At 42.7% G+C, this 22,567-nt stretch overlaps 1 protein-coding gene across 3 annotated transcripts in view; it reads right to left on the bottom strand.

Annotated features, from left to right (window-relative positions):
* The window catches only part of LOC136876906 (facilitated trehalose transporter Tret1), a 52,250-nt gene that overhangs the window by 25,576 nt on the left and 4,107 nt on the right, over nt 1-22,567 (bottom strand). Inside the window, exon 2 of one of the 3 annotated variants that reach the window (XM_068228489.1) lies at nt 9,985-10,033. The exons of the other annotated variants lie outside the window; for them this stretch is intronic. Coding sequence (XP_068084590.1) covers nt 9,985-9,991 — 7 coding nt within the window. The 5' untranslated portion in view covers nt 9,992-10,033. The remainder of the gene's footprint in view (nt 1-9,984; nt 10,034-22,567) is intronic. 3 annotated transcript variants of the gene reach the window in all.

Here is a 22,567-nt window from a genome sequence, read left to right on the forward strand (position 1 = left end):
GTTCTACCAGCACAGGCCGCTGCAGACACTGCAGTGAGTATGAAACCTTACCACATGTGCTGGGGAGTTGCCCTCAAGGAGAACTGCTTAGGATCAAACGCCATAACATGATCAGAAAGCTGATTGCTAATGCTCTTCGTCTCAAAAATCTAGAAGTGTACGAAGAAGTCCACTGCCTCGCCGAAGGAGGCAGCACTCGCAGGATTGATATTATAGCGATTGACAGACGGAGGAATGAAGCAGAAATTATTGATCTTACGGTACGCTTTGAATCTTCAGCCTCTCAGCCGACTGACGTAGACAATGAGAAAAAGGATATCTATAATCCAACCATCCCTTTCTTTCTTGAGTCGTATAATTTAAAAAAAATTACGGTGACTGGACTTTTCTTTGGCGCGAGGGGAACAATTCCCAAATCTTTCGTCACATGGCGACAAAAATATAAACTAGCAAGAAGCCTACAGGATGAGATAGTCGTCTCACTCATCAAATACTCCGTTTCGATTCTTCGTCACCATTTATATAGAGTTCATGCCATTTAACATGGTTAATTGTAACCTATCATTTTTTTAAACATTAATCTTTTTATCTTCCCTCAAAATGGTTATTGTGTATTATTCTGTGTCTTATGGCAAATCTAGGGTGTCCTGGATCAGACTAAATAAATAATAAAAATAACATTCCTTTCCGAAAATCTCGTAGCCTCCTTTTCAAAGAATTCCCTTGCGGCACATATAATTTCCCTTCGTTGGTGATGAATTCACACACCACGGCCGGCGGTATTTTTTCACGGGGTGGACGAGTGCTGGGCCCCCCTCTCTCTCGAGGAGTATTCATCATGTTCGAAATATGTATTGAAATAAAAATAATATACGGAATTAGTATTTAAACTACCGTTAGCTACTTACTGTAATAACGACCACAAAGTAGAAACAGAAATAGAATATAACTGCTTGCAACAAGATCAAACTCAGAAGTGAGAGGTTTGGCAACTCTCAGCAACACGAGCAAGCCAGCAGGCTTATCTCCATGGCAACCGCCGTGGGCTCACCCTCGTTTCCATGGCAACCATTCCCGCTACTCCCTTTATCCCGCCCCGACAGGCAGTAAACCAACGAGCTAGAATAAAACGGACCTCCCACTAAGAAGTGTCAGAACTCAACATTCAGTATTACGACCTTAATACACGTTTAAACTCATCTAGTTTAATATCTGTTTATATGCCAACCTCCAGTCGATTAAACATTCGCTCTGCCGCGTTTGATTCCATGGTCTTTGAATTCAGAATCCAACACTATATTATCATCAACTGTGTTAGAAGTGGTATCTTCTCAAAGTGCTGTTTCTGTATTTTTATACAACTCAGTCAGGTGCCAATCCTGGCTGTTACCCGCGGCTTCGCTCGGTGATTTCAAGGAAACGTGTAGGAAAATGAAACCAATTTTTACGTCTATAACATCTTCAGTTTTGAGATATAAGTGTGCTCATAAAAATAATTCAATACTTTTCACTCCTTTTTGCCCCTCGCTCTCTTAAGTGGACGTGTATCCTTATTTTTGCGGTAGATTTCAAATACCAATTCTTACGTCTGTAACATTTTCAGGTCAGTCACAAAGGTCAGTGACATTTTAGAAAGGGTATTTACCCTAAAATGGCAGTGGGCAGGCCATGTTGCTCGGAGAACTGATGGTAGGTGGACAAAGCTTGTGCTTGAGTGGTGTCCGAAAGATCATCTCAGACCAAGGGGAAGACCACCGGACAGATGGGATAAAGACATCCGGAAGATTACTGGGATCAATTGGCAGAACATCGCTCAAGACCGTCCCAGATGGAGAGACCTCATGAAAACCTACCTTGCTTCGGACTTAAAGAGGCCACATCGTAAAAACGATTGAATATGGCTGATAGTGATAGTGATAGTGAAGTATTGTCATAAAAATAATACAAACTCTTTCACTTCTTTTCACTCTTCCCCCTGTGGGTGGGGGCGGTAGAATAACGCGCACGGTATCCCCTGCCTGTCGTAAGAGGCGACTAAAAGGGGCCTCAGGGGCTCTGAACTTTGGAGCGTGGGTTGGCGACCACGAGGACCTCAGCTGAGTCCTGGCATTGCTTCCACTTACTTGTGCCAGGCTCCTCGCTTTCATCTATCCTGTCTGACCTCCCTTGGTCAACTCTTGTTCTTTTCCGACCCCGACGCTATTAGGCTTGCGAGGGCTAGGGAGTCTTTCATTTTCACGCCCTTCGTGGCCCTTGTCTTCCTTTGGCCGATATCTTCATTTTTCGAAGTGTCGGAACCCTTCAATATTTTCCCTCTGATTAGTGTTATATAGAGGATGGTTGCCCAGTTGTACTTCCTCTTAAAACAACAATCACCACCACCACCACCACCACCATCTTTTCACTCTCTAAAAAAAAAGGTGTTTCTTTATTCGTAAAGGAGATTTCAAATATCACATTTTACATCTGTGAACTGTTAAGTTTTTGAGATATAGATATACACTTTTAAAAATTCACCCCTCATTTCAACTCCTTAGCGACGGAATATCCGAAAATCCTCCGTTAACGAGCATCTACACTGTAATATAAATGTATCCCCAAAATTTCATTTCTGTACGTCCAGTAGTTTAAGCTCGGAGATGATGTATCAGTCAGTCAGTCAGTCAGTCAGTCAGTCAGTCAGTCAGTCAGTCAGTCAGTCAGTCAGTCCTTTACGTTCAGCTCCATGGCTAAATGGTTAGCGTGCTGGCCTTTGGCCACTGGGGACCCGCGTTCTATTCCTGGCGGGGTCGGAAATTTTAACCATGATCGGTTAATTTCGCTGGCAAGGGGATTGGGTGTATGTGTCGTCATCATCATCATTTCATCCTCATCATGACGCGCAGGTGGCCTACGGGAGTCAAATCAAAAACCTGCACCTGGCGAGCCGAACATGTCCTTGGACACTCCCGGCACTAAAAGCCATACGCCATTTCATTTTTTTCACTCCTTTATTTTTACAGGATATTCCAAATACCAATTTTCACGTCTGTAACATGTTACGCTTTTTGAGATATATTGTAAGTAGAAATACTCATTTTAAAAACTCGCCCCCTTTATCTCTCCTGTTTACCCCTCCTAAGAAGGTTTTCCAAAAACAAAAACAAAATGTGCTTTTCATTTTTACATGGGATTCTAAATACCAATCTTCACATCTTTAAACTGTTAAGTTTTTGAGATATAGATACACTCATTTTAAAAATTCACCCCTCTTTTCACCCCCTTAACGACGGTATATCCAAAATATCCTCCCTTAGAGAGCACCTACATAATATAAATGTATCTTCAAAATTTCATTTCTTTATGTCCAGTAGTTTTGGCTCGGCGATGATGAAACTGTCAGTCAGGACATGTTACTATATACCAGGTGGTTCCCGAACGCCGTACTTTCCACTTACAAATATCCCGCATGCACAAATAATGAATCTACCAACTGATTTTAACAGGGGCACTACTGCCAGCGGGTAGGTTACGTCAGAATATGAAAAGATAAGAACCAGCCTGTCGCTCGCAGCATGTTACTCAGTGCTACAGGTCTAATACACCCCTTGCAATAGTAACAATCGTTTTCCACCGCATATTTCTAGGCTGGTGTATGGTACAGCCGCACTATATTTGCTGTCAGCATATCGGCAATGAATAGTGTGTTCAGCAGCGACAAATACACATACATTATTTTAATCTATACAACCTGGTCCGAATGCAGACGAAGCTCCAAACAGACGTAGGCCTATGCCTTCTACACATGTGTTTCGCCGAACAGTATTAGTTTTTGTTTCATACAAGCAACTCTATTATCGAGTGGAATGTCTATACGTGTATAAATTAATCAGCTATCCTTTTCTGCATCTTTGGCGTGTTTACAAACAGTAGCGATGATTAGGGGGTGGGGCGAGGAGGGGCAGTCACACCCTCTCCCCACTTTTTGGAGTAAACATTACATTTTTGTTCCAATTTAGCCAGCTGGAACTAGGAATTATTTAAAAAAGCTATTTGTACAAGCCTTGTTGTCTTATCTGCTAATTCTTTCCTTTATTTTTTAATTATTAATATAATTATAGGCGGAAATTCGCACAAAACGTCGTTCGTCGCGGCTAACCGATTTGTATAGCGCTACGGCAAGTAGTGAAGACTTTGCATGTGCTGTGAGGAAAGGTAGTAGGGGTACATAATTTTTTTTGACAAGGTCGTGGACATTGAGTTTTAATTCACCCGCTTGCCGCGCGCATCCATCAGTCTTGCAGTCTCTTTTAGTGCCTATTAGTTTCTTAGTGTGCATGCAAATACTAAATGATTTTTAATTGCATAATCATGCCGTACTTCTATTTAATTTTACCGAACGAGCAGGCCGTGGGTTTAGCGGTGCGCAGGTGTGAGCTTGCACCCGGCAGATAGTGGTTTCGAATCCTACTGTCGGCAGCCCTGAATATGGCTTTCCGTGGTTTCCCATTTTCACATCAGGCAAGTGCTGGGGCTGTACCTTAATTAAGGCAACGGCCTCTTCCTTTCCACGCATAGCCCTTTCCTGTATCATCGTTGACATAAGTCCTATCTGTGTCGCTGCGACGTAATGTCAATTGCAAAAAAAAATATTTAATTGTAATTTCAACGGGAGATAATACCAACTTTAATTTCTCCGGAATAAATTCTTTCGTTTGTGTTATATTATTTATTAGGTAAGTGTGATTAGCCAGCCCCGTGGTTTATTTGTAGTAATACTTCTTTGAGATTTTGATTAAATGTGTTATACTAAAATTTTCACCAGGTCTCACAAACAAACCACGGGGCAGGTTAAATAGATTTACTTAATGAACAACATAACACGAAATAAATGATTTAGCCCCGTAAAAGGAACGTTGATATTATCTCCCGTTGAAATTACAATTAAAATTGAATTTATTTTACAATTGGCTTTACGTCCTTCTCTGTGGTGTAGTGGTTAATGTGACTGTCATCCCCGGAGGCCCGCGTTCGATTCCCGGCTCTGCCAGGATTTTTTGAAAAGTGGTACGAGGGCTGCAACGGGGTCCTCTAAGCCTCGGGAGGTCACTTGGGTGAGGTTGGTTCGATTCCCACCTCAGGCATCCTCGAAGTGGTTTTCCGTGGTTTCCCACTTCTCCTCCAGGCAAATGCCGGGATGGTCCCTAACTTAAGGCCACGGCCGCTTCCTTCCCTCTTAGTTGTATAATCCTTCCAATATTCCCATCCCCCACCAAGGACCCTGTTCAGCATAGCAGGTGAGGCCGAATGGGAGAGGTACTGGTCATCCTCCCCAGTTGTATCCCCGACCCAATATCTCACCCTACAGGACACTGCCCTTGAGGCAGTAGTGGTGGGATCCCTCGCTTAGTCCGAGGGAAAAACCAACCCTGGAGAGTAAGCAGATTAAGAAGAAGAAGAATTGGCTTTACGTCGCACCGACACAGATACGACTTATGGCGACGGTGTGACAGGAGAAGGCTACGCGTGGAAAGGAAGAGGCCATGGCCTTAATTAAGATACAGCCCCAGCATTTGCCTAGTCTGAAAATGGGAAACCACGGAAAACCGTCTTCAGGCCTGCCGACAGTAGGATTCGAAACCACTATCTCCCGGGTGCAAGCTCACGGTTGCCCGCCTCTAACCCTACGGCCTGCTCACCCGGTGCAATTAAATAGAAATGCGGCGTAATTATGCAATTAAAATCATTTAGTCTTTGCATACACACTAAGAAACTAACAGACACTAAACGAGACTGCCAGACTGACGGATGCGCGCGGCAAGCGGGTGAATTATAACTCAGTGTCCACGACCTTGTCAAAAAAATATGTACCCCTACTACCCTTCCTCACAGCAAATGCAAAGTCTCCACTACTTGCCGTAGCGCTATACAAATCGGTTAGCCGCGACGAACAACGTTTTGTGCGAATTTCCGCCGATAATTATGTTAATAATTAAAAAAATAAAGGAAATAATTAGTAGGTAAGACAACAAGGCTTGTACAAATAGCTTTTTTAAATAATTCCTAGTTCCAGCTGGCTAAACGGAATAAAAATATAATGTTTACTCCAAAAAGTGGGGGGAGGGTGCGACTGCCCCTCCTCGCCCCACCCCCTAATCATCGCTACTGTTTGTAAACACGCCAAAGATGCAGAAAAGGAAACTTAATAACATAATAACTTATTAATTTAAACACGTGCAGACATTCCACTCGATAATAGAGTTGCTTGTATGAAACAAAAACTAATACTGTTCGGCGAAATATATGTGGAGAAGGCATAGGTCTACGTCTGTTTGAGCTTCGGCTGCATTCCGACCAGGTTGTCCAGATTAAAATAATGTCTGTGTATTTTTCGCTGCTGAACACACTATCCATTGCCGATATGCTGACAGCAAGTATAGTGCGGCTGTACCATACACCAGCCTAGAAATATGCGGTGGAAAACCATGTTTACTATAACAAGGAGTGCATTAGACCGGTAGCGCTGGGTACCATGCTGTGAACGACAGGCTGGTTCTTATCTTTTCATATTCTGACGAAACCTACCTGCTGGCAGTAGTGCCCCTGTGAAAATCAGTTGGTAGATATCCCATTCATCATTTGTGCATGCGGGACATTTGTAAGTAGAAAGTACGGCGTTCGGAAACCACCTGGTATATATCTATAGATGTCTGGATGATTTGTGGTTCACAGAACAAATTGCTGCGGAACCTCAGAGGTTCTGAACTCTCTTTAGGATTATCACCTCTCTTGCGATTGTTCTGATCAGATCCTCATTGCTCTGATTTTAATCACGTTGTCGTAAATATCATACTACTACACTGTCTTATCACTGATGATGAAGTAATTGTGCTATCGAGCGATAAGTTACATCACACTACTTGAGTTTACTTTGTGTTAATGTTCACGAGTTGACTTGCTCAGACGGTAGAGCGTTAGCTTTTCGAGCCCAGTTTGGCAGGTTCGAGATCCTAATTCTGTCCCATTGTATTGAAGAGGCACAGATACGTTAGCCTCGCGACGTTAGATTTATTGGTACGTAAATTATCACCTATGGGAAGGAAATTCCCGCATCTTGGCATCTAAGAAAGCCTCCATAGAGTTATCAATAATGTGGTAGATAACAGTTACTTTTTACAACAATTCTCGTTCAATACCCGGAAAGGGAGTTTAAGACACAGACATCTATTGTTTCTTCCGATTTCTAAAACAGTATTTTATAGAAGCTCACCACTGTTCAGAATGTGCACTACTTATAACGTCACAGTCCATAAATTTCCTTATATTGATCTAGACTTTGCTGTTAGATACAATTATTATGTAAAATTATTGAAGAAGGCACACTGTTAAAGCAATGGTCGCACTATGCTGGGCACTTTGAGTTCAGTTCACTATTTCTGAAGGTTTACCCTATAGGTGTATATATGTACTATACTATATTTATACTTATTTCTTGGTTAATTTGTGTTTCATTTTAGTGTTTTATTTTATTTAAATTTATATGATTTAAAGATAGATAAAGAAAATGTAGGGAAAACTGAAATCTTTTTATATGTCAGTTGCTTTAACGGGTGTCAGTCTAAGATTGGAGTTATTTCTTTTGTAGATACTAATTCCTAATTTATTTTAAATTTCTGTATTTCTACTTTTTAATTCATTTTTAGATACTAAGTATTTTAGGTCATTGGTCCACTTCGAACCTGAAAAAGTCTACTTTTTTATTAATTTTTAGATATTAAGTATATTCAAACTTGAAAAAGTATTAATGAGCTGTAAATTTCGTTTGCTACTCTACTTGTTAATAATGTTGTATATTTTTATTTTTAGATATTAAGTTCTTTCTAACATTTGCTATTTTTAATAATTAATGCATAGTGACTAAGCCACCTGTAATTGGAGAAACATCTCTGCTGGTGGTATGAAATAAATAAAAAAAATAAAAAAATAAATAAATCTATTTATAAGAGTGCTCAATAGAACGAAAATCCACTATACATTATTCTCTAATACTTTTTATTGCAACGTAATATTTTTTTTTTTGCTAGGGGCTTTACGTCGCACCGACACAGATAGGTCTTATGGCGACAATGGGATACGGAAGGGCTGGGAGTGGGAAGGAAGCGTCCGTGGCCTTAATTAAGGTACAGCCCCAGCATTTGCCTGGTGTGAAAATGGGAAACCACGGAAAACCATTTTCAAGGCTGCCGACAGTGGGGTTCGAACCTACTATCTTCCGAATACTGGATACTGGCCGCACTTAAGCGACTGCAGCTATCGAGCTCGGTCGTAATATTTTTGAAAATTGAAAATCATCGGATAGGTTGTCATGAAAGTATGCAATTCCGAAATTACGGAGACGTCTTTGGGAAGAAACCTAAGAGTATGACCAAAAAAAAAAAAAAATGCGAAATAGGGACAGGTCCAAGCCAAATTCCATGGCGCAACAGCCCCGAAGGGTCATGGCCTACCAAGCCACCGGTACTCAGTCGGAAGGCCTGCAGATTAAGAGGTGTCGTGGTCGTCAGGACGAATCCTCTCGGCCTTTATTCTTGGCTTTCTAGACCGGTGCCGCCATCTCACCGTCAGATAGCTCCTCAATTGTAATCAGGTAGACTGAGTGGACTTCGAACCAGCTCTCAGAGTCAGGTAAAAATCCCTGACCTGGCCGGAATTGAATCCGAGACCTCCGAGTAATACCTCCCTGTGGGTGGAAGCGGTAAGATAACACCCATGGTACCCCTGCCTGTCGTAAGAGGCGTCTAAAAAGAGCTTCAGGGACTCTTAAATTGGGAGCGTAGGTTCACGATCACGGGGCCATTATCTGAGTCCTGGCATTGCTATCATTTCCTTGTCCCAGGTTCCTCATTTTCATCATATCCGACCTCCCTTGGCCAACTCTGGTTCTTTTACGACCCGGACGGTATTAGAATATTCGAGGCCTAAGGAGTATTTCATTTTTACACCCTTCGTGGCACCTGCCTTTCTTTGACCGATACCTTCATTTTTCGAAGTGTGCTACCCCTTCCATTTTCCCCCTCTGATTAGTTTTAATAGAAGATGGTTGCACAGTTGTTTTTCCTCTTAAGACAATAATCACCACCACCACCACCACCACCACCACCACCACCACCGGGTAATAAGCAGGCACGCTACTCCTACACCGTGGGTTCGGCAAATAGGAACAGATTGACCAGATAAATTATTTAGAAATAATATTCTCCCAGAATACCGGTAAAGCAACCGACTAGGTAAGCAGGGTTGGGAGCTCTGTACTCAGGACACAGGTGGGCTCAAATTCCCTATCGGTCATTCTCGAAATGATCTTCGTGGTTTCCCATTTTAACTCCAGGCGAATTCGGGGATGGTTCTTTTCTCAAGACCACGGCCGCTTCCTTCCCATTCCTAGCACATACACTCACAGACAAAACCCCCACACAACAGTGCATGTAGCTCACTCCCCATGAGATGTACCGGGGAAAGCCGTAAGAAAACTAGCGAGCCGAAAATGTCTTCGGACACTCCCGCCACTGAATGCCACACACTAGAAACTGGTAAAGTACGTAAAAAAGGAGTAAAGTATAAAATGCGAAAGGAAGCGGCCGTGGCCTTGAGGTACAGCCCCAGCACATGCCTGGTGTGAAAATGGTAAAAGGTGGAAAACTATCTTCAGGGCTGCCGACAGTGGGGTTCGAACCCACTATCTCTCGGATGCAAGCTCACAGCTGCGCGCCCCTAACCGCACAGCCAACTCGCTCTGTAGTTGTATTCTATAGGAAGGAAGTGAGTTCATCGTCCAAATTATCCTAGCATGGTTATAAACCAGCCCTCAGTGGCAGAGTGTTGGCGCCCGGATCCCAAGATAGCGGGTTCAAATCCGGGAGAGGTAGTTGGATTTTTGAAGGGCGGGAAAAAACGCTGCACGATGTCGGCATGTGAAAGATGTCTGGTCACACATTTGGTGCTTACCCGCCATGGACGCCCAAGAGAGATTTGCTTACTCTGCCATCTAGTGGGCCTAGAATAAAACGGAACGTGGGAATTGACGAGCAGACAGCCAGATGGCGTCATATTAAAAGAAATGCTTGCACATGGTAACTGGGGCCATACCATTATTATTATTATTATTTCTTAATCCGTTCACCCTCCAGGGTGACTTTTCCCTCGGACTCAGCGAGGGATGCCACCTCCACCACCTCAAGGGCAGTGTTCTGGAGCGTGAGACTTTGGATCGGGGGGAAACAACAGGGAAACAGGACCAGTATCTCGCCCAGGCGGCCTCACCTGCTATGCTGAACAGGGGCCATATGAGATGGGAAGATTTGAAGGGAGAGACAAGGAAGAGGCCTTAGTTTTAAGTTACGTACCATTCCGGCTTTTACCTGGAGGAGAAATGGGAAACCAGGGAAAAGCACTTCGAGGATGGTTGAGGTGGGAATCGAAACCCCCTCTACTCGTTTGACCTCTCGATTCTGAGTGGATCCAGTTACAGTCCTCATACCACTTTTCAAATTTCGTGGCAGTGCCGGTAATCGAACCCGGGCCTTCGGGGGGGGGGGGGTGCCAGCTAATCACACTAACCACTACTCCACAGAAGCGGGTATTATTATTATTATTATTATTATTATTGTACCGGGTGGTACACCTCCACGCCGCTAATTTAAAATGTGCGCCTTTTGAAACTCCTCTGCTGGAGGAACTCTGAACTTTATCTACGCTATTAATTCTCTACCTTCTCAGAAGATGTCACCATGTGGAAAATTTTGAGTTTTAGAACTGTGTCACTTTTGATGTGTTTTTGTTTCGCTTGAAGTAAGAAGTGTGAACCTTCTCTTCTAGAGGACTCTACTGAAGATCTACAATAGTGCAACCTAGTGAGGAGTCAACGAACTATTTTTTTTGGAGAAAATTTAATTTCAAGAGTTTGTTCTTTGTTAAATTTCTTTCTGTCATTGTTTAAGTTGGCAATATTTACCCCTTTCTTCCCCTTGTTATGAATGTAACCAATCCCGAATTTCTTTAATTAATTTCTGACCAATCAGGGGTATCTTCCCCCAACTTGAATCTGTTGCGGGGTCCTATCCAATAAAAACGTTGTGGGCGGGTGTTTTCTTTCCCCTAACGCCTAGAACCTTCCACGAGAGGTTATAAACTGCTGATTTTTGGGCCTCCGGGCCACTTCTGTTCCATCTTTCAGTGTGTTAAGTACATAGCAGGGGGCGGGAAGCGCCTCTTTCTTCTCCAGCCGTTCAACACAAGGTAATGGCCGATTAATAACTTCTCTCTTTGCTAGCTCAGCAGTTTAACTTTCGGGGCGGGTTCTAAGCGTTCAACCATGTAACCTTTTCCTAAAATGTAACTACTCTTTTCATATATTCTCTTTTAAAGCTTCATACTGGGATAGAGAGTGCTAACCCTCTCGAGCTCCCACTCATATTGTTGTGAGGTGAACTTAGTTTTCTCAACCTATTCTTCGATAACGTAAAACAAAGTGTTCTCTTCTTAAGTCACCTCTTTAGTATGGGATTAGCCCTTGTGTTAACGGCCTAGTGCCAAGTAGGTCTTAATCAAAGGGTACTAGGAGTGCAAGTTTGCCTCCTCCCAAATTGTTATTTTAGAGGTCATTTAATTAACCTTCTTTTTCATTTAATAGACCTCAGTAGGTTGGGTATTTTACCCCTGTGTATATGTCCTTAGAGGACAGCTTGAAGGTGAAGTTTGGTGTGGCCTGTGATTGGCTTACACTTTGAGAGCAGATTGCGCTTTTGGAATTCAATTTTGGTATGCCTCGAGGAGGCTTTACTGTGTAATTTGGAGCAAGTGCTCCAGGGTTTGATTGGGGTCTTCTGCCCCTTGGTTAAAATTTGTATATCGGAAAGTTGGGCTAGTTGCTCAAGAATTGTGAACTCAGGGCTCGAAGCCCAAATTCTGTAATCTCTGTAATTGTACATTTCAAATTGTGTTTCGGCTACTAAGTACCTGTTCTTTGTTATTACTTAATTTTGAAAAGAAAATATAACCTTGTTAAATTTTACAGTAACTTTGATTCCGTAGTTTGAGACTCATTCACGCCCGCACCTTCTTTCACCTCTACCTACCACCAAAACACGGTAACAAGTGGTAGCAGAGCGTGGTTGAATGGGTCTCAATTTAGCCCCGTTTGACGGCTAAATATTGTTTTTTTCGAACTCTAACAAGTTTCTCAGTTGGTGGAATTTTTCTTGATTTTGTTTCAAAATTGTTCTGTCACCATGCCCGGCCCTCGCGATGTTCTCCATCTTAACTATTTGCGCAAAGAGGAGTTGATATATGAATTAACTATTAGAAATGTACAATCTGGAGGCACGGTTGCAGTAGACACAAACAAGCTTAGAGAGTCCCTAGATTTGCCCATTTCCATCCCCAATTTGGGAGAGAAAGAAATTGACGACTCTCTTTCCACGATCACGGAGAATATTACTGGTCTAGCTTCTGTAGTTAGTTTTTTTGATGAAAATGATCCGTCTCCTAATCAAATTAAGCGTGTGCAAGGCAGGCTATATCATTTTTCGAATAGGGTTAACGATCTGTTGTCTCTAAAACTGAATGACGTTCAGAGGAAGGAAGCTAGTACGCTCCTGGAAAATATTTCCGAATTATCTAGTAAGGTCACTCTATTGTTGACTGGGGAAGTTCCTCCCAAATCTGATCAACCCACCATAGTGAATGCAGGTAGTGAGGAAGCGCCTCCCAAGGGAGAAGTTAATAGGATAACCGTTGCTGCTCAAACTATCTCTGCCCCATTGGACAACGAGCCTGAACGCCGTGCATCGTTGAGTAACATTCGTTCTGAATTAACTTCTTTGCCATCGAAACCTTTACCTACTATGTCACCCGGGTTTAGCAGCTTGCCTCATCCACTGGCAATGTTGCTCAGAGGTATTTCTAAGTTTTCCGTTAATACCACCAGTGATGTAATTTCTTTTTTAAGGTTTCTAGTTGAATTTCAGGATCATGCCCTTGTGTTTTCTCTTTCTCCATGTCAAATTTTGCAGATTATCTATCCGTATGCTATTGGTATTCTTTCTGATAAAATCGTAAGAGCCATTGCCGAGCAATCATCTATTGAGGATTTCCATGCCCATTTGCTAGCTAACTTCATCCCTGCTAGGGCTAGGTCCTCCCTTATTCAGAAGTACTATTATCGGGTACAGTGCTTGGATGAAAACTTGGCTGATTTCATACAAGACATTAAGTTTTATACCAGGGTGTTTGCTCTTCACTTCCCTGAGGATCAAATTGTACAAGCTATTGTGGAAGGGATTTCACCACCCTACAGGTCATATTTGTGTTTCGCGGCGTGCCCGCAAACTTTTTCTGAACTTGAAGCATTGGCCGTCTCAGCGGAAGGAGTTAGATACGCCGATTCTTTGCGTGTCGCGAAAGAACCCCCTCCTTCGTTTAGTAATACTCGGCCTCCACCTCGCCGACCAGTCACACCCCGTAAATGTTATGCTTGTGGGTCGCCCGACCATCTGCGCAATAAGTGTCCACTGATCAAGTCTAGTAGGGCAAATAATGGAGCTGGTTCAGCACAAGGCTGTTTTAAATGTGGGGCTTTCTCACATATCGCCAAGAATTGCACAAACTCGAATAGCACCCCCTCCTGCTCAACTTCTGGTGCAAATTCCACCTATGCCAATAATAAAAAGTGACTAGTGGCTTCGGCTGAGTCGACCAATCCATCTTCCCGAGACTCAGCCCCGGGTAAACAGGTTGTAAATTCAGGGAACGTGCAATTTTCAAATTCATCTTTTGAAGGTCCCAAAGAGTGTCTTAGGATTGCGGCGGATACTCCCGCACCTGTTCCTTTTCTTAAGATTGAGTTAAATAACGAGCCTATAACAGCTCTCTTAGATTCAGGCAGTGTTTGTTCGATTATTTCGGCTGAATGGTATTCTAAATTGAAAACGGTTTGTAAACTTCCTGACTGTGTCTCTTCTCCTGTTCAATACGTTTCGGCTAATTCATCTCCATTAGAAATTCTAGGTTCCTTACTGGTCAAAATTCGTGTTTTTAAGTTTACATGGAAAGTTAAACTGTTTGTGGCCAAGCAATTGTCTAGCCCCATTATATTGGGAGCGGACTTTATTTCTCACACTGGTCTTGTGCTCGATCTCCAGTCTAGGTCGTGCACATTCAAATTTGCTTCTAATTGTAAAATCCCACTATTAAAGTGTAATTCTGTGTCATGTTCTTCTATTTCGCCTACCCAGGATGAGATGTTGTTAGACCTTAGACATCTACCTGAGGAGCAGGCTAATAGTATTCGCAAACTGTGTCAGTCGTTTCCCGAGGTGTTCTCTGATACTCTTGGTGTTACTGACCTTATTGAATACAAAATTGAGGTCACGGATTCGATTCCTGTCCGTTTTCCACCTTATAGGCTATCTCCACCTAAAATGAAGGCTCTGAAAGAAATTATCGACCAGATGTTGAAGGATGGTATTATTAGGCCCTCTAAGTCGGCGTATTCATCGCCTATTTTTCTAGTCCCGAAACCCCAAGGAGGCTTCAGGCCTGTCATTGATTACAGGGCTCTCAATCGGAAGGTGGTGTTGCAATCTGTGCCCCTTCCTGACCTTCATTCTTGTTTTTCATGGTTTCGTAAGGCCAAGTTCTTCACCATCTTGGACTTGAATCAGGCCTATAATCAAATTCCCCTTGCCGAAGAGTCTAAACATCTTACAGCGTTTGCTACGGACTGGAATTTATACGAATACAACCGCGTGCCTTTCGGGCTCCCCACCGGAGCAGCTGTACTCACTAGGCTACTAGATAGGGTCTTCTCCGACATCAAATTCGAGTACTTATATCACTACTTAGATGATGTCGTCGTATTTTCAGAGACTTTTGAAGAACATCTAGATCATCTGCGAGAAGTTCTCGATCGTCTTCGTAAGGCTGGGTTAACTGTTAAGTTGTCCAAGGTCGCCTTTGCTAAGTCCTCTATGTCTTTCCTAGGGCATATTGTGTCACCTGATGGTGTAGCAGTCGATCATTCTAGAACACAGGCCATTCGTGATTTTAAACCTCCCAAGGACATTAAAGGTATCGCCAGGTTCATTGGTATGGTGAATTTCTTCAGGAAGTTTATTCCTAACTTCGCTAATAGAGCGGCGCCCTTAAACCTTCTTCGTAGGAAAGGCATCAAATTTGAGTGGGGACCTTCTCAACAAGCCGCTTTTGAAGATCTGAAATTAGCTCTCTGTAATGCCCCTGTCCTTGCTATGCCTGATTTCTCAAAGAAATTCATCGTTAAAACGGACGCGTCATCGTCAGCTGTAGCTGCAGTCCTTCTTCAAGAGACTGAACTAGGGAGGCGACCCATCGCTTATGCATCTAGGACTCTATCGGCTCAAGAAGCCAAGTATTCCATCTATGAGCTCGAAGGGTTGGCAGTCTTATTTGCCTTAGAAAAGTTCCGTCTCTATCTGGAACATGTCAAATTCGACCTGGAAACAGATAATCAAGCCCTAAGCTGGGTCTTAGGTAGGCCGCGTCGTACTGGTCGTATAGCCCGTTGGGCCATCCGTATTTCTGCCTTCCAATTTGATGTCAGGCATATTAGAGGTACCGAAAATGTTGTTGCCGATGGACTCAGCCGTATGTTTTCAGACGACGTTGAGAACCATGAACAGGTCGACAGTTCATCACCCCCCGAGTCCATGCTATCTGGTGTTAATGCCATCTTAACAGATGCTCCCATGCTTTTTAGGGACATTGAGAAATACCAACGTGAAGATCCGACGCTGGCTCCGATAATGGAAACCCTTTCTTCTGGGGAACATGTTGTCCCTTATGTTCTGAGGAATGGTGTTTTATGTTGCCCTTCGAGGCATGATAAGATGATGAAAGTTGTCGTTCCAGCTGTTCTTGTGCCTATGATCTTCAAGTATTATCATGAAACCCCATTAGGAGGGCATCTGGGTATCTTTAAGACTCGTGAAAAGATTCGTGAAATGTTCATCTGGAAAGGTATGGACGGTGAAATCCGTGAACTTGTAAAAGCTTGTAAATCTTGTTTGCTCAGTAAACCCACCATGTCCACCAAGGTAGGCCTTTTGTCTTCGCATCAAGCATCGCGCCCCATGGAACGCCTGTATATTGATTATGTAGGACCTTTCCCCCAGTGAAAGGGTAATGCCAACAAGTTCATCCTTGTGTGTGTAGATGGTTTTACCAGATTTTCCTGGTTATTTCCGACTAAGCTGGCTACCGCTCAGTCCACCATTACTTGCCTAAATTCTATTTTTGCTTCTTTTGGTCCGTGCCAATATATTGTATCTGATAATGCTAAGGCTTTTACATCTAATTTATTTCGTAAATTCTGTTTTGACTTATCCATCTCTCATGTAACTACTTCGGCGTATTACCCTCAACCATCTCTGGCTGAACGGGTTAATCGTAATCTCAGGTCCGCACTGATTGCCTATCATCATGATGATCATTCCAGGTGGGACACGTCCCTGCCATGGTTAGCTTTTGCTTTGAATTCGGCGGTTCATGAATCTCACAAGTTTACTCCAGCTTCTTTGATGTTCAAGTTTGTTCCCAACTCGCCGCTCTCTAACCTCTGGTCTCTGAGTGACATTCTACCCGAGACAATAGATCCGGATAACATTAAAGATCTTTGGAAGAAGGCTAAAGCCAATCTTAAAGTGTCTCATGAAAAGGTTAGGGAAAAGTATGATCGTGGACGGAGACCCACCCCTTTGAAGGTAGGTGAGCAGGTGATGGTCAAGAATTTTGTTCCCGCGGGCAAGCTTGCCCCCAGATTTCATGGGCCTTGTATCATTCTTGATTTTCTTACGCCAGTTACGTTGTTAGTAAGCAATCCAGCCACCGAGAGGATATTTAGGGTTCACCTGTCACAGGTGAAACCAGTGTAAATTTTGTGTCAACTTGCTTCATATAAGCTGAAAGGAATATGAAGGTTATATTTTTTTTGAGTTCAACTTTAAGGCTTTCTGCCCTTTCTATAATATTTTGGTCTTATATGTAATCCTCTTGTAAAACCTTCCCCGATCCGTTAAACTGCCATTCTGTCCTTGCCTCGGCCATTACCACGCTCCCGTTTCCTGCTTCATACACACTGTGGCGTAATTTGAGTAAATGCCATGGATATCTGCACGCCGCTGACCCCTCAACCTCCTCACCTAGCCTGTGCCCTCAAAGAAACATGATGGTCCAACACAATTCTGCCGCCGAGTTTTTATGTTTCAGTGCCCCCGCAGCCGCGCAGCGCCGTGCAGCAACTGGGGAGGGGGATGGGCCCCCTCCTCTCCAGCGAGGACGACATGTGCACGGCGAGCCGGAGCTCTCCTCCCGGCCAAGGCTGATGTGCGGCGCACAACCTGCTACTTGCCCGCAGCCTGTATATGTTCACCGCGGGCGCGGCGTACTTCAACACCTCTGCTCCCCTCATAGTGCGGGCGAGCGGTATCTCAGGGTACTTGAGGGGTCCGAGCGGCCTCCTTTGGACGCAAGCTGCAACGGCCGGTCTGGCCATTCAACTTAGCCTACATCAACTACATGGACAGTCACTATAAGAGATGACTACACTTGGGAATCCAACAACAAATTTGGTGGACATTGCAAAATTTTTCATCACATTTTAAAAGATTATCTTCAGAAATTCGCCTTCTACAAACATAAAAACCTTACGTTACCAATTACAACAAAAATTTTGGAACTGAATTAAGAATTTCTCAAATACTTCTGCAATTTATTTTAATATCAACATCAAAACTTGGACTTTGTTTTCAAACTATTTCATGTGTCACCCCTGGTGGAACTTTTGGGGGGGGGGAGGTCTGTACCGGGTGGTACACCTCCACGCCGCTAATTTAAAATGTGCGCCTTTTGAAACTCCTCTGCTGGAGGAACTCTGAACTTTATCTACGCTATTAATTCTCTACCTTCTCAGAAGATGTCACCATGTGGAAAATTTTGAGTTTTAGAACTGTGTCACTTTTGATGTGTTTTTGTTTCGCTTGAAGTAAGAAGTGTGAACCTTCTCTTCTAGAGGACTCTACTGAAGATCTACAATAGTGCAACCTAGTGAGGAGTCAACGAACTATTTTTTTGGAGAAAATTTAATTTCAAGAGTTTGTTCTTTGTTAAATTTCTTTCTGTCATTGTTTAAGTTGGCAATATTTACCCCTTTCTTCCCCTTGTTATGAATGTAACCAATCCCGAATTTCTTTAATTAATTTCTGACCAATCAGGGGTATCTTCCCCCAACTTGAATCTGTTGCGGGGTCCTATCCAATAAAAACGTTGTGGGCGGGTGTTTTCTTTCCCCTAACGCCTAGAACCTTCCACGAGAGGTTATAAACTGCTGATTTTTGGGTCTCCGGGCCACTTCTGTTCCATCTTTCAGTGTGTTAAGTACATAGCAGGGGGCGGGAAGCGCCTCTTTCTTCTCCAGCCGTTCAACACAAGGTAATGGCCGATTAATAACTTCTCTCTTTGCTAGCTCAGCAGTTTAACTTTCGGGGCGGGTTCTAAGCGTTCAACCATGTAACCTTTTCCTAAAATGTAACTACTCTTTTCATATATTCTCTTTTAAAGCTTCATACTGGGATAGAGAGTGCTAACCCTCTCGAGCTCCCACTCATATTGTTGTGAGGTGAACTTAGTTTTCTCAACCTATTCTTCGATAACGTAAAACAAAGTGTTCTCTTCTTAAGTCACCTCTTTAGTATGGGATTAGCCCTTGTGTTAACGGCCTAGTGCCAAGTAGGTCTTAATCAAAGGGTACTAGGAGTGCAAGTTTGCCTCCTCCCAAATTGTTATTTTAGAGGTCATTTAATTAACCTTCTTTTTCATTTAATAGACCTCAGTAGGTTGGGTATTTTACCCCTGTGTATATGTCCTTAGAGGACAGCTTGAAGGTGAAGTTTGGTGTGGCCTGTGATTGGCTTACACTTTGAGAGCAGATTGCGCTTTTGGAATTCAATTTTGGTATGCCTCGAGGAGGCTTTACTGTGTAATTTGGAGCAAGTGCTCCAGGGTTTGATTGGGGTCTTCTGCCCCTTGGTTAAAATTTGTATATCGGAAAGTTGGGCTAGTTGCTCAAGAATTGTGAACTCAGGGCTCGAAGCCCAAATTCTGTAATCTCTGTAATTGTACATTTCAAATTGTGTTTCGGCTACTAAGTATCTGTTCTTTGTTATTACTTAATTTTGAAAAGAAAATATAACCTTGTTAAATTTTACAGTAACTTTGATTCCGTAGTTTGAGACTCATTCACGCCCGCACCTTCTTTCACCTCTACCTACCACCAAAACACGGTAACAATTATTATTATTATTATTATTATTATTAGCGACTTTATGACGATGACGGCTAATACTCTTGTTGATAGACTGACATGAAAGTCGTGAGATTGCTTGCTGGTGCAAGCACGTGGGTACATTGTCTGGAGAGCATTCGAAATGAAGACATAAACGCTGGTTTAAGTAAAAATATGTTGGGAAATAATAATTTCGTGTCGCTATTGCTAGCGCAATGCAGCCGTTGTAAAGCAGACCTTCCGACGATGGCGGGTGTTTAACATTAAAGTCCCTAGATTTGGCAGGAAATCGAACCTGGGGACCGAGGGCCAATACGATGGCTACTGAGCCGTGGACTGAGCCATGCTTATTGAAATAATTTTTATGAGACATATGTAATGAAGATAGTCCGAAGTCAGTTAAACTGGGAATGGAAAATGTTGATGAAGTCGGGGGGTCGATGCAAATCTTCGGAGCTAATTTCATTGCCATCCAGGAGAAAACTCGGACAGCTAAATTTTGTGCGCTGGGAGCCAATTCGGATTCTTACATTGAGAGCTAGTTTCGGAAATGGGAGTCTGTTTGTAAATTGAGAGCCAATTCATAAATTGGGAGTCAGATCGTAAATTGGGAATGAAATGGTAAATTGGGAGTCAAATCGTAGACTGGATACCAATTCAGAAAATGAAAGTTAATTTTTAAATTGGGAGTCAGATCGTAAATTGGGAATGAAATGGTAAATTGGGAGTCAAATCGTAGACTGGATACCAATTCAGAAAATGAAAGTTAATTTTTAAATTGGGAGCCAGTTCCGAAAATGGGAGTCTATTCGTAAACTGGGAGCCAATTTGAAAAATGAGGGAAAATTCGTAAATTTGGAGCCAATTCGGAAAATGAGATTCAAATCGTAAATTGGGAGTCAATTCGGAAAATGGGAGCTAGTTCAGAAAATGGGAGCTAGTTCAGAAAATGGGAATCAGTTTGCAAATTTCGTCAATTCGTAAATTCAGAATCAAATCTTAAATTGGGAGTGGGATCGTAATTTGCGAGTCAATTCCTGGATTTGAAGCCAATTTGGGAAATGAGAGAGAATTCATAAATTGGGAGCCAATTTGGAAAATGGGAGCCAATTCGGAAAATGGAAGCCAATTCAGAAAATGGGAGTCAGTTCGTAAATTGGAGAAATTCTGAAACATCGGTTAAGACCTACTCAGTTTGCTAGGAAGGGCGTGGGCTCGATTTCCTGTCAGCGAGTCAAAGAATTTCGAAACGAGATGTCCACTTATGAAGAGACAAATGACTCTGATGTACATTCAACCTCTACCCGAAATGAGAACCAGGCTAATTACTGGAGCAGTCCACCTCCGTTGTCCAACGGTTAGGATATAATCGGGTTCGATTCTCGGTACTGTCAGAGATTTGAGAGTGACAGAAGGGCTGGAAAATTGTTAAAATGGTACATGGCATGCAGTTCACCTCCATTGGGGCGGGGGGGGGGGCGTGAGCCTGAATAAGAGCTGCTCTACCTTGGGAAGAGGACACGAGTTTAGGCCGGCTTCCGGGGTGAATGGTCAGCGTAGTGAATTTCGGCTCGGAAGGCCCCAGGTTCGATTCCCGGCTGGGTTGGGGATTTTGATCTAAAATGTTTGTTAATTTTCTTGGCTCAGGGACGTGTTTGTACTGCCCCAACATCCTTGCAAACCCATTCATCACTATGGGGCGGATGTTGTTGAAATATCATATTGTTCCCCTTTGCATTGAGACGTTGCTCAGTTCTATAAAAGTTCACTCTGCAATATTACAAATTATAATCACATGTTTTTATTTTGCATTTTTGCTGATTTGGGATGATCAGTCATTATTCTAACTTTCAAGAGGGTTTTAGGTCAATATATATAATTTTGAAGAATTTTTAGATCTTTTCTTTAGTTTATGCATCTATTCTTTATTGTCAGACTGATATAAGCCCACACGGATAATATAAAAATTTTAAACTTTTCTTACATGTGGCTAAATTGGCTAAATATCTTTCATGACCGTCCACCTCTGTCGTGTAGTGGTTAGTGTGATTAGCTGCCACCCCCGAAGGTCCGGGTTCGACTCCCGACTCTGCCACGAAATTTGAAAAAGTGGTACGAGGGCTAGTATGGGGTCCATTCAGCCTCGGGAGGTCAACTGAGTAGAGCGGTGTTCGATGTCGACCTCAGCCATCTTCGAAGTGGTTTTCCGTTGTTTCCCACTTCTCCTCCAGGCAAATACCGGAATGGTACCCTTAAGGCCACGGTCGCTTCCTTATCTCTTCCTTGTCTATCCCTTCCGATCCTCTCTTCTCCTACAAGTCCCCTATTCGGCACAGCAGGTGAGGCCGCCTGGGCGAGGTACTGGTCCTTCTTCGCAGATGTATTCCCTGAACCAAATTCTCACGCTCCAAGACACTGTCCTTAAGGCGGTAGAGGTGGGATCCCTCGCTGAGTCCAAGGGGAAAATCAACCTTGGAGGTAGACGGATTAAGAAAGAAAGAAAGAAAGAAAGAAAGAAAGAAAGAAAGAAAGAAAGAAAGAAAGAAATATCGCGAACGATAATAACATGTTTTAATTTGCATTTTTTTGCCGATTTGGATGATCGGACATTGTTCTAAATTACTAGAAAATTTTAGGTCAATATATAGCATTTTTAGATCATTTTTAAATATATGCATCTATTCTTTGTTGTCAGACTGATGTAAGTCCACACGTGTCAACATAAATAAATATACATTTTTTCATACATGTAGTTAAATTTGCTAAATATCTTTCAAGACCAAGCACGCTGACCAGGAGTTGTTGGTGACTATAAGAAAGGGTAAGGAAAAGATTTATACACATGTGAGTCTTGTGTTTTCAATATATATATGTAGGGACACTATACAGATAATTAGGAGCAAATAACCTACTAAGTATTTCCTAGTGAGTCTCAAGCACGAGGAATGCACGAGTTTTCGCAGCCGCCATTGGACTATAAAGTATAGTCTTGGAGTAGTTCACCCCTGCGTACTTCAAGGCCAAGAACAAATGAAAACGAAAAGGGATTGGTAACAACTTCTCACTTCAGTACAGAATAATCCTCACAAGTAGTTCTGTGCAAGAAAAATGCCAACAGTGAAAACACTCAAAGCATATTTCTAATTGAGCTAGTGAATGAATTTGAAAAATACATGTTTAAAACAGATGGGTGTGTTTTATTTTGTAAATTGT

This window comes from Anabrus simplex, chromosome 7, assembly GCF_040414725.1.
Source record: "Anabrus simplex isolate iqAnaSimp1 chromosome 7, ASM4041472v1, whole genome shotgun sequence".
NCBI lineage: Eukaryota > Metazoa > Arthropoda > Insecta > Orthoptera > Tettigoniidae > Anabrus > Anabrus simplex.